This window comes from Neolamprologus multifasciatus, chromosome 20 (assembly GCF_963576455.1).
Source record: "Neolamprologus multifasciatus chromosome 20, fNeoMul1.2, whole genome shotgun sequence".
NCBI classification, from domain to species: Eukaryota; Metazoa; Chordata; class Actinopteri; order Cichliformes; family Cichlidae; genus Neolamprologus; species Neolamprologus multifasciatus.
In genome coordinates, this window is record NC_140458.1 from 3,607,256 (window position 1) to 3,620,776 (window position 13,521).

The window sequence follows — 13,521 nt, forward strand, 5'->3', positions numbered from 1 at the left end:
GGACTATCCTCCGCCCGTGAGCGCTTTGGCACGGGTGAGGTGCCCACGGCAGCACCGCTGCTTGTTGAGAGTAAGGGCGATACGCGCTTTCACGTCAAAAAGTTGTCATAAATAAGTCTCCAATAATAACAGAAAAAGTCGCCAGATTTGTCTCTAGTCGCTTTTTAGAAAAAAAGTCGCTAAGGGGGTCTGAAAACTCGCTAAATATAGCGACAAAGTCGCTAAGTTGGCAACACTGCGTGCAGCCCCTGTGGGCTGCACGGCGTTAGCGTGGTTAGCTCGTTAGCGTGGTTAGCTCGTTAGCTCGCTAACACGTTGACGCCATCCAGCCCCACAACTCGCTAACGGAGATTTGCCGTGTCCATCTTGTCGCTGCCTGCAGGTGAAGCTATGGGGGAGGAGGGGGAGTTGTGTTCAGTGAAGGAGAGGCGAGGCCGAGTAACGTTGTGTAGAGACAAAAGTGGACGAAAGAGAGGCAAACTTGTGGCAATGTTATAACGTAACATAAACTATATCGATATAAAGTATATTGTCACATCTTATATCTCTTATGAAAATATATCGATTTTTTTTTAAAAACTCGATATATCGCCCAGTCCTAGGCTGAAGCAATATTATTCTAAGGAAAATATTTTAGTGTCTGACTGGAGAGACACGGCTATAGTGTAGCAGCCATACAAGTATAAGCTATGATACTGCTGCGGTGATGTCCTTGTGTCTAACTTTAGAGCTCCCCGTAAAGTATTTGATGTCCAAGCTCCACTTTCACAGGCTTAGCAGTAATTAGAGTTCAGTTTCTTTATGCAGTGCCATTTCACAACACCGGTCCCCTCAAGGTGCTTTATATTGTAAGCTACAGACCCTATAATATTATAAAGAAACCCCATCACACAACTCTTTGAGCTAGCATTTGGCAACAGTGGGAAGGAAAAACTCCCTTTTAACAGGAAGAAACCAGAACCAGCTGCACAGAAGCCCCGCCTGCTGCTCAGTTGCTTTGTTTACTTCAGGTAACCAATCAGAAGAAAGCTGACTTAAAAGTGAAGCAAAGGAAGCTAAAAAAAGCTTATTTACAGTTTCTGGCCTTACTGTAGGTGTAAGTGTTTTTAGTGTATCTGTGTTTTTTCATACGGTGTCGAGGAGTGATGCTCAGCCTCAGTGTGTTCCCGGCTCTCCTCAGGATCTGGGCCAGGTCTCGGTGCTGTAGACCTGCGACCGGCCGACCCTCCACCGCCTCCAGCTGGTCTCCGGGCTGGATCTGCCCGCTGCGAGCCGCCGGGCTGCCACGACGCACCGTCACGAACCGGTGAGACATCAGCGATGGGGCTGGTGAAAGGAGAGAAAGAGGTCACGTGGTCAGACATCACCTGGACAAATCATGATATTTTTGGTACAGACTGCTGAGTTGAAATGACAAATAAGAACACCGAAACCTCCCAAATATTTTTCCAAAAAGTACAATTAACGATCAGGACAGGATTTACTCAGAACTGTGAGACTTTAGCCGACGCTGTGTATTCTCTCCTCGCTGCTGTGTAATAATACATGTGCTTCAGTTTTAATAATTGAGGCCTGTTCACTCTGCTTGGCTGAACTACCAGCTGGTGCAGCTAAATAAAGGAGCAGAAAGACCCACAGTCAAACCACATTAACACCATCTGCAGGGTGTCGGTATGACCTGTGGTGGTCACATGACTGTTGTCTATCAGCACAGAGTAGAAACAAAGACTCGCACACAGCAGTGATCTGGTTTTCACTCCTGTATGACACCCAAAGGCGTCCTGTGAGGGCAGGATCGATCGAACACCGTCACAGAAACGTGTTGGACAGAGCAACGTTTGAGTATAATGTACACTTGCCTGTCATTGTAATTTTGTCCTCCAAACTAAGACTAATGGTGCACCTGATTAAAGTAGCCCTGCCCACCTGCCAGGACATATAAAGACTGGGACTCTGGCAACTTTAGTTCCCATTTCTAGCATGAAGAGAAAGTGATGCAGGCAGTAACAGTGTTAGTGGGGAGGAGGGGAACCACAGCACAGTACAACGTGCACTATTTCCAAACAGAAAACTGAATCAAACTGAAAATCTTTGACACAAATCTCCTAAAGAAAGTAATCTTTGAGTTGCTTTAACCTTTGTAAAGTTGCTGCACATGTGCAATCCACTCTGCAACCCACCTCCACCCCAGGCACTCCTGCTATGGCCTTTTCTGAATGAATCCATGTCGTGTTGTTACTGACGCCTGTTCTGTGTGCTGTGCTTCTGCGCTCCTGGGGTTTTCACATATACATGGAAGGGCAGGATAGCGTGCTCTCCCTGCGTCATGCATTTCCATGTCAGCGCAGGAAGCCATAATCGAGCCATGCTACCAAATAGGGAAGGGAATTGATAAGAATATAGTGATTCTGATTCCATTATCAATATCATTTATCGACTTGATTCCTAATCGATTCTCATTGGGTGGAGCCACCACCAAGCAGCAATAAAGAAATAATATTCATGCAAATTAATTGCATGCTGTAGTCAAATGTTTGTGTTATTTCACCTCTTTGTTATGATCAGTGTTGGAGTTGTTACTCAAAAAATCATTATTACGCATATTCCACAGAACACTTTTCTTACAAATGATGCAGTTATTTACTCCCGGGAAAAAGTTCTCATTACACTCGTTGCTTTCATGTTACTCTGTGATATGGCTGAAGCACAATGTCTCATTATCACCATTAAAAATATAAACCTGAGGCTACAACCCCACACCAACACAAGTCCCTAATGAGGACACACACGTCTCTAAGATCTTTCTCTTTGTAGAACATAAAGCTGTCTCGACAGATGCTTGCATCGAAGTTGTGTTAGCAGCATAATGCGGTTGTTTCTGTCCTGGATGCAGTTTTACACTTTAACATTTATCTCGTCCTTTTGTGCAATGAAAATAAACGTCCACATCCACACTCCAGACTCCGTCACTATTTTCCTCCTCTGACATCAGCTGATTGTAGTGCGAGTGCAGGAACCAATAAGCAGGATCGATAGGCAGGCACACTAACAATTTCAACCAACTGGACTACAATATATATGATGCAAATGATGATTTTCTGCAGCCATCCTAGGAAGCAGATGAGAAATTATTTTTGATTTTAAATTCCTCACAATGGAGGCACTCTGAGGTGCGCCTATCTGAGCACGTTCATTAATCACTGGTGGACTTTGCACCAATACTAAATCTTGTTTAGACCCAGTTAATCTCAGCTCGATCCTGCTCTGAACTTTTTTCCTTTTTAATCACTAAACTGAGGGAAAAACATTTGTAGGAGTTTGTTTTTGTAACAGCCAAGTTCACACACACGTCTTGTTTCTGTCACTTCAGGGGACAATGTAGTGTTTAAAGTCATTTCTGGAGATTCACACTGGTCAGAAGTTAAGCTAACCTTAAAACAAAGATGTAGCATTAAGTTATTTACCTGTTCAAGTCCCCATAGTGTGGTAAGCTGAAGCTCATAACCAAATCTAAAACCTTAAAAGTCCTTTTAAATGTCTGTTTTAAAGTGAGGACAGTCCTCACAAAGACAGACACACACACACACACACACACTGATCCAAGCCAGTGTTGAAATCTCTGGGAGGCAGCACCATGGGGGGAAATTCTCAGAAAGATTTTCTAGCTCAGAGACACTAATCATTGAATCGCTGAGAACAAAGAAAATGGAAGACAAAAAAAAAAAAAAAAAGTTTCCTGTTGAACAGACTGCATGGTCACATGACCAGCAAATACACAAACCGATGACCCTGAAACCACCACCGAGTCCCAACGCCTGACTGTGTACAGAGTTTCAGGTTGTAAAGTCTAGGAGATAAAACATGAAGTGACTGAAGGCCAGAGAGCTCACCTGATTACAGTAACCTGCTCACATGACCCAGTTTAACAAAGACAGCAGCTGTTAGGTATGTAGAACAAAAACACTGCATATTGACTGACTTATGATGCACAAAACAGCCATAAAAATGGCAAAAACATGGACGCAACCACTTGTAAAATGAGCAAGTGACATAAAATGACTAAAAGGAGTTTAAAAAATGATAACGGCGACAATAAGAAATGAGCACAAAGATATGCAATATGGGCAAAGATGACCAAAAAGCAGTCAAAGAGAAATAAAAGACAGTTATAAAAAGGTACAAAAATTAGCAAAAGGGTTCCTATGTAGAGTATAAATTTATAAAGTTGAAAAATTATGAGCTGAAATGAACTTTTATATACATAATATTTCTAAATCACCTGTTGGCTGGTTCAGTGCACACAATCTGATATAAAAATATATATTGAAAATATTAAAAATGCAGCTGCTTTTATCACTGACTCTGGCGGATTAACGTGCTACTTCAAATGAAGCTGAAAGTTAATTAAACAGACGTGAGGAAACCTGCATGAGAATTTTTCGTGCTGCTCAGGAATAGCTGCCCTCGACCTGCAGCTCAGACACAGCCTGAACAAATAAACCGACCTGCACTCGGCAGGACTGCGATGTAAACAGGATTCGCAGAGAATGGACTGAAGCAGGACAAAAATCCCACCTGCTCCTTTAAAGTCACTTTAAGAAGCTTTAAAATATCAAAGAGGCAAAAGAGTGTGTATTTAACGCTGTTTAAACACACGGTGTAGGAGGGTGAATGCGAGCGCGTGAGCTGATAAGAAAGTGCTGAGATCGCTGTGTTCAGTCGGTGGAGGAGGCAACGCGAAGCTACAGAGAGAGAAATATGCTTCAGTGAAGCAGAGGAGGAGAAGTGTGATAATATCCAGGCTGACAGCTGCAGGCAGAGAGCGATGAGAAAAACCCAAAACTGATAAACAGTCGCTACTAATCTTTGTGTCTTTTGTATTTCTGTGCACACGTCTGTCTCCCTGCCTTTGCCTTCATGCATATCCAGTTGCTTCTTACAGGACGACAGCAGCCTAGTCTCACAGGTACTATGAGACCATAGTTTCTATACAGTCTCACATTTTCAGAGGACAAAGCAGTTTCATGGTCAGGCTTCTTTGTTACTTGATTACAAATGAAGCAGACATCAGAAATTTACTCAAAGTGCTGAATTTGTATTATAGAGCTTTTCACTGTAAAGAAGAGAGAGAGCAAGAACTTTACAGGTGGTAGAAAATCAACAGTCTGGTAAAATCAGTGGATGCACTGGCCTGAAGTGCATGATCACAGAATTCTTTCCATTGTTCAGAAAAACAATTTTAAAACATCTAACCATGCCAAGAACACTCTCGGGGCGTGTCACTGTCACTGGTGGAACTGGGTCACTGGTGTTCACTAATCATGTGACTGCTGATAGCAGGATGAATTATGAAGTGTATATGGTTATACTCTCTGCTCAGATTAGGACAGATCCTTCAATGACCCAATAACAGCAGCTGCAGACAGTAAAAGCAACCCAAGAGTTTCTCAAGGTGAAGAAATGGAATTAACAGCCAGTCAGCTGATCTCAACCCAACAGGGCAGCTTTTCAGTTAAATAGAAAACAGAAGGCAGAGAGACCCACGAGCAGCAACTGAAGGTGACGGCAGTAAAAACCTGTAAAAATGCAGCATTTGGTCTTGTTTTCATTCAAGTATTAAAAACATTCAAAATCATTTTAACTTGTTTCTTTTAAGCCTCTAAAAATTTGGGGATGTGCAGAAAAATATCCAAATATTCCCAAAAAGTTCATGCAAAGGTTTTTGTAAAACCCTTGAAATAAAGCTGAAGCTCCAACCAACTGTGGTGGTTTACAGATACAGAAACTGTGTCCTCTACAAATCATCCCCCCCCCCCCCCCCGAGGATCAAGTCCTGTGTGTCTCCTAATGACAGTACCCTGTGTTCCCTCTTGGTCCACTGAACAATGTATTTTTTAGGCTCTGGTAAAGTTTTGCAGTAAAAACAAAGTAGAGACTAAGTAAAGACCAACCTCCTTTTCAGCTTGACGCATCACGTCAACAGTTTCACACAAGTCTCTTGTTTTCGATGTAGGGCGGGGGTAAGGTGTGGGACCGAAACTACAAGTTAAAGAACTTAAATTATTGAAGAAACTATAAACAACTTTAAAAATTGTGCCAAAAATCCATAAATCAAACTTCTATTCAGCCGTTTTTTCTGCTCAAACATACAACTATTTCATATGTCCTAACATGTACTTCTGGACACATCCTTCTCCCGTGTGAGGCCTCTCTGGGTCTGACTCGATGAATCATGCATGAGAACATTTGCTAGATCAGTTTCTCCAACCACAGTTCTGACTCCAGATGTGCTGCACAAAGAAAACCAATAAAATATTAACCTGTTGAGGAAAAATTCAGCTTGACATCTCAAAGTAACTAAACATTCATGATTTTCACCACAACACCACAACCAGCACCACGATCCAGACTCTTTGGTCAGGCGGCTCATCGTGTTTTGTTTATTTACTGCCCTTGTGGTAAACTGATGCAGTTTTCTGTGTATGGCTCAGAAAAGATGCTGTTTGGTTGTTTGGGGTTTGAAAATAATACCAAAAATGATTTACTGACGTTGTTATGCTGCCAAAAGACCCTCCTGTGCCTGCACACAGAATAAATCCTCATCATAAGACCTCTTCCACATTCCTCAAACAGCACACATACCTCCTGTCTGCCCACATGAACCCAGGTGCTTTTCTGCTGGTGCAGAGTCGCAAACAAGTCCGCTCTGCCTTCTCTCTAAAAGGCTAGAGGCCATGTTAACATATCAACACATAACAGCTAGCTTCATGACATTCATCACATTTTCCTGCCATTTCATGTTTTGTTATCACCAGCTGGCATTTTATAAATGAAAAAAAAGAAAAAACTCAGTAGTTTTCTGCACACTGCTGCTTTAAATAAATTTTTACTGAAGCTCAGTTTATCTGTGTGTGGGGCTTATAAAGTCTTATTTGGTATTGATAATCCTGCACCCCTGACGTAAGTGGCTCCTGTTTCTAGACCTGCTACCCTGGGACTTTTCCCCCCGGATAAGAGACGCTGCTCTGACTGTTGAAACATGAATAATTGTATTTCAGATTAGGCTCTGGCTCTAAACCAGCCTTAGGTCTGCTAGAGTGAAAAACAACCCCAGGAGACACAGTTACATGTTGGGGAAGCACACAAAGAGCTCTTGGAAAAAACAAAAACCCAAATTCATTTTGTATCTGCTGAGTTTTCTATATTCAATCTGTTCCACAATTTCATATCCATCTATATCTACAGTCCACATGTCTGTAGCTCATGAGGTAGAACAGGTAATCCACTAATTGGAAGGTTGGTGGTTCAATCCCAGGGTGACTCAGGGACTCTGATGTGTTCATTGTGTAAATGTTCGATAGTGCTTCTATAAATGGATGAATGATGCACGTTGTATAAAGCACTTAAACTGCTTAAGTAGAAAAGCGTTCAGTCCTCACAATATTGCAGTTTGAAGTCTCAAAACATAAAATATAGTACGGAAGGCGTTCCCGAGCCAACTGAGAGATGTAATTTCTTCAGCATGTCCTCCATCTACCCCGGGGTCTCCTCCCAGTAGGACGTGCCAGAATATCCTCACCTCAATCAAAGCTTTATTCGCCACATGCAGGTTGCCCTGCAGTGAAATGGGACCCCCCCCCCCCCCCCCAACCTTACAGACACAACACAGACATTACATGGGGATACAAGTCGGAGACCTACGAGGCACCCAGAAGGTGCTGGAGTCACTTTATGTGCGCCACAACCAATTATTGTTTTTTTGTCAGCATTATCGTTGCCCTGCTTACTGATTTAGTCCCACCTCTGACTGGCTTCAGAAGGCTCACCTGCACACATATAAGGCCAGCCTACAGGTCCAGCCCTAAAGAGCAACATGGGCCCCCCCCCCATCTGCAGGAGGGGCTGTCGGAGCATCCTCAAAGGAGCACCTATTATTCCACTTTATTCCAATCATATTGAATCCAATAACTTTGATCGATAAACCTTCAACTTTGGCTAAAGTCATGCCTCTCCCACTAGTCGCAATGGGTCATGAGCTTGAACCATGAAGTGGCAAATTATAATCTGTACTTTTACACACATCACTTCACACAGTTTCAGTAAACTCAGCCTCACACAGAGTCCTGAGGTTCAACACGGCGATCAGTGTTTTTCACTTTTGTTGTCTGATTGATTTGCTGTAACTCAAATATGTTTGTCATCATTTTTATGACAGATCATAGCAGTGTCATAGCAGAATGTTCGCAGTGATTTTATTGATGCTTCCCATTTATATACAGACTGTAGCCTCTAATTTAATATAAATACTCAAATATGACCACATGTAACCAAATAATACCAGCACGCGTCACTGCAGCACGACATAACTGAATTCTATGTGTTTAGAAAGTCAGAGTTATGCTAATAAACAGATTTTGTCAGCAGCGCAATAAGCAGATGATGTCTGAGTATTAATATTTGGAGTTTTATGCTGTGGGACTTTTACGGGTGACTGGTTAAATACATGAGGATGTTTATCATTGCGAGGACGTTGAGTCTTTAGCTCACCTTGGGAGAGCTTCAGAAGATTGCTACAGCACAGGTGAGAGTTCAGGTTCAGGGTAAGAAGCACGTTAATGCATCATGTACAGGAAGTCCTCACAAGTGCTGAAAGACAAATGTGTGTGTCTGTCCAATTTCATAGTCCAATAAGCTTGAAGTCACCTGCGCTCCAGTTTGTCAAACACACACAGCCCAGCTCATAATTCTGCTGAATTATGGATTAAAGCTGCTATTAATAGAAAGTTTAACATCTCCTATTCCGAATGCTAAAGCACGAACAGACGGATTCACACTCGACACACGACTGCCTCGGGAGCACAGGCTGACGTATTTTCAGAAATCCTTTGAGTCACGGCATTCCTCTGGGAATCATGCGGAATGGGAGTGAGCTTTGCTGTTCATAGTGTGACTGGAATGGGACAGGAAAGAAGTCAGCATGCAGGAGTTGGCTGAGCTGTATAACAACCAGTGTTGGGAAGGTTACTTTTAAAATGTATTCCATTACAGATTACAGAATACATGCCCCAAAATGTATTCTGTAACGTATTCCGTTACGTTACTCAATGAGAGTAACGTATTCTGAATACTTTGGATTACTTAATATATTATCATGCTGTTTACAACTACATGAATGTACTATTGCTGTGATTTATTACTGTTACTGAAGGTCCGCGGCTCCGAACCGTAGTAAAGGGACCTCTGGCTAATACGGTGGGTTCGTGTCGGCTCGTAGCTGAAAACTAGCTTTACTTTGTTGTCTGGGTCAACTTTGCTAGCAGAGACAGAGAGAGGCGTTGAAAGGCTGCTCCAACAGAACTTATTGTTTTTGGAGGAAAACACGAACACGGTGTACAGTCGAGTCTTAATAGCTTACTTACAACTGGGCTCGTCAGGCTCTCTTCTTGGCTGCAGTGGTTATTATTATATTTACATGCTTCCAGCTCCCGTTTCTGCTCGATGACAGCTCGTACTTTTCCTTTTTCTCCCTCCCTCGCTCACAGACACATAACGTGTATGACAGTCCATTCTCCCTGCAGCACGGACTACACTGCCTATGATGCTACATTCTTTAGAGCTATACCTGTAGCATTCTGCCTATTAGCTTAGCACAACAACAACAAAAAGGCCTCTCTCACCCAGGAAACACGCAGAGAGAGAGCGTCACCCTGTAACCATGGCGACCGTAACGCTGCCGCCTGGAACAACAGAACGTAGCTGTCAAACAAAACCCAAACAGGCCTGACCCGCCACAATATGAAACAGAGAAGTACCGCCGTGTAATCCATTTATTTCAACAAAGTAACTGTATTCTAAATACCACCTTTTTAAACGGTAACTGTAACGGAATACAGTTACTCATATTTTGTATTTTAAATACGTAACGGCGGTACATGTATTCCGTTACTCCCCAACACTGATAACAACGGGTCAGTTTTTAAATAAGGACACGTAATGCTCATCACTATGTATTATTTTTGGTCCTTTTGGCTATTTGGTGGTTGTTTCCAGCCAAAGATGGATCTGGCCACAGTGACGTCACCCATTGGTTAACCCTGTAAAACCCAACCCATCAAGAAATAGCCAGAAAATTCTGATTTTTTGCAACTGGGATGTTTATTAACCCTTATAATAAAATTCACTTTTTTTTTTTTTTTGCTATATCATGTTTATGATTTGACATTTCATACATTGGCCGTTTTTGGCAATTTTTTATTAGCAAAAATGTTAATTTTAGACAAAAAAAAAAGAGTTTTGACAATAACATTTTTAATTTAAATTATGGCAAGTATTGATCATGTTGATGCGATAGAGGTCTCAGAAACTCATCTATCAAATATGATACAAAGGGCATTATCGGGTTAATGAGGCCCTCTTGCTGCTGACTGATTCTGCTATTACCATCTTTGGATGCTGAAGCCAAACAAGGGGTCACAAGTGACTGAAAAATCCTGGGATGCTGCACGCTCATGGTGAAAATGTATTCATTTGTCCCTTTGACTTTAAATGGAATTATAATTTACAACTCAATGTTGTTTTCTTTTCAGTGAGGCTTGAAATTAGCAACCAAGACCAGAAATTCATTAGAAGAGTGTTTACATTTTCTCAAACCTCTGTACAACATGACCCAGGATATTATAAATAATATTTTATTTAAGTAACATTCATAATTAAAAACACAGAGATGGAAAATGAGAGGAATAGTTGAACTATAAGGATTAATACAGGCTACATATTTATTCTCATGTTTATTTTGGGAGTCCTTTAACAGTGAACCACAGCTGGAAATAGACAGCACATCTGGACACAAACAGGCCGGCAGATGAAGCTAAGCTCTGAGTGAATTTCAAAGGGTTATGTCATGAAGATTTAATATTACATAACTTACACACAGGCGCACACATTGTTTTAATATTGTCAGAAAACAGCAAAGGTAACAAAAATTAAAGAACTATTTAATTAAAAATTGAAATTTGCTACCAAGCTCATTCTTCAGCCCTGTGCATGTTTGCATTACTGATGATGTGGGAACATAAATCTGCTTAGACCGTCGTAGTGAAGGGGCTCAACTTTCTCGTGGAAATACAAAACAAGTCCTGATAATGTGAATCCTAAAGGAAAGACTCGAATCGTGTTTTGGTTAAGGTAAAATAATTTTCTTTATTCTCTATATATCTGTAAAAAACAGTGTCCCTGATATTTAGGATAATATATATGGAGAAAAAACACATTTAGCTGAAACGTAATGCCAGACGACTTTGCGTTTCAAACTGACAAAGAGTTCTCACCAAGAAATCTAATGTGCATATTAAACTCATGCTGAATGCATCGAGTATTTGAGCCACACAGTTTTCATTTCTTCTCTGCTCGAGAGCCCACTTTTATCTAAAAACGTTTCATTTTTGACTCTGTCATACAGAACACCATACTTCCACACCAAACAGTCATTGAAGCCTCAAATGTGGATCACTCCACTGCTGGAAATAGTCCCCAACATATTGTTATTGTCACTACTGAAAGTAGCAGTGAGCAGCTTATTAAAATAATCATCATTAATCATTATTAGTTGATTTTAGTTATAGACTTTGACATTAGAAACAAATGGGAATCCAAGCTGTCATCTGAGGTTTAGTACACCTGGACAGGTCACCAGTCTATCGCACTGCTAACACGGAGTTTAGATTTACCAGTAAACCAAACCAGCATGTCAGTGGACTGTGGGAGGAAGCTGGAGAGACCTAACAAGGCAGAACATGTGACCTTCACACTGAAAGGCCCCGGTCGGTCAGCAGGACCTTCTTGTGAGGCACCAGTGCTAACCACTGCTCCACTGCTCCACCCAAACCAGAAGCTCCACCGACAGTAACCAAACCTTTACCCTAAATGAAGCTCACTCAATCATCACTTCTTTGGTGAAATACTCCTTTAATCTTGAACACCACTCTGTGCTGACCTGTACACAACCACATCATAAAGTCTGAGCCACTGTGAGGACCAGACACCTCACAAAGGTCTAAACTCAAAGTGGTCCACACAAGGATAGCTACACACACGCACACACACACACACACACACACACACACACACACACACACACACACACACACACACACACACACACACACACACACACACACACACACACACACACACACACACACACAATAACTGCACATAGTTTCAATGAGGTGAAACTATTTCAGACATTCCTGAGAGCTGATACAGATTGAGGAGGAGAACAAGGAGACAGGAATAAAAGGGAGAAGGATTTAGATTAAAGAGGGAGAAAGGGAGGAAACAGATTCATAGTAGCTGGAGATAAACATGTTACCAGCTCTGACTACATTCAAGTGTTTCTTCCAGATGCTGCAGTAAGTGTGAAAACCTGTTATTCTGTCCCGTACACTGTGGACTCTGATGCCACTGACAGAAACAGAAACAGTTATTGTTGCCACTGCAACTGTATTTTCACAAAACTTCACTTTCCCTTTTGTGTGGTGGACAAACATGAATCAGTGGACTCCTCAGTATCTAATCTGATATTAATTTTTAGTATCAACTGGGATCTGCCAATTCTCTCTCTTTAACAACCCTAATAAAGATCTCACAGTGATAACAACAACGGTAAATAAGCAAATTACTCGACTAGCTTAAGGACGTGGTAGTGACAAAATGTTAAGATGCTGGAACAAGTATTAGTAACTTTCTAACAAGTATTAGCACTGATTTAGTTTCTTGACAAGACCTCAGATTTACAAGTGTTGTCTTTTTCTTATTCTGAGACACTTTTACGCATCATTGTTGTTTTACTTGTTGTAATTTGTTCTTTTTTTTTAGTCTTTTTAGAGGAAAAACTGAAGTCAAAACATTACGTTTAGTCTGTGTTCCATTAGCTTTCCTTGATTTTATCCTTTGTCATTATTCTTTATCTATTACATGACTCATCTCCCATCCATAATATAAGAACCCAATCTATATATCGCACATCAGAGAAGCTTTGAAGAATCTCACATTAGATGAGAATCATCAAACATAAAGAAGAAGCAGCATCTGGCTCTTTAGATGAGAAAGAAAACATTTAAGTTGCTTATTCACTTATTTTCTTACTAAGCTAGTGTTGGTTAGGGTTCAAATGTACTGCTTTATGTAGGTTTTTCCATTATTATGCAAACCCAGGACAAAACTCATTTAAGATAACAGTGTTGAAAGGTAACAACTTCTGGTTTCTGAAAGGATTCTTCTTATGCAACCTCACCCCAACAATAAATGGTTCACAGGCGATCTGGTTAGAGTCTGTAATCAGATGAGAAAACCCTTAAAAAAAACTTTACTAGGGAACAAAGCACAAGAGGAGCAGGCTGTGAAAACTTGTTCCACAGCAGTGCACGTACAAATTCAGGAGTACCTTTGACCCACACACAGCAGGACTCTAAATCAATACGGCTCAGGCACAGACACGATGATGGACGGACCTCCCAGAAA

At 41.3% G+C, this 13,521-nt stretch overlaps 1 protein-coding gene across 5 annotated transcripts in view; it reads right to left on the bottom strand.

The window, feature by feature from the left end:
• magixa (MAGI family member, X-linked a) overlaps nt 1-13,521 on the bottom strand; it is a 73,656-nt gene that overhangs the window by 13,902 nt on the left and 46,233 nt on the right. For all 5 annotated transcript variants that reach the window (XM_085146023.1, XM_085146022.1, XM_085146021.1 and 2 more), the window contains exon 17: nt 1,132-1,326. In XM_085146023.1, the coding sequence (XP_085002149.1) occupies nt 1,132-1,326 (195 nt within the window). The remainder of the gene's footprint in view (nt 1-1,131; nt 1,327-13,521) is intronic.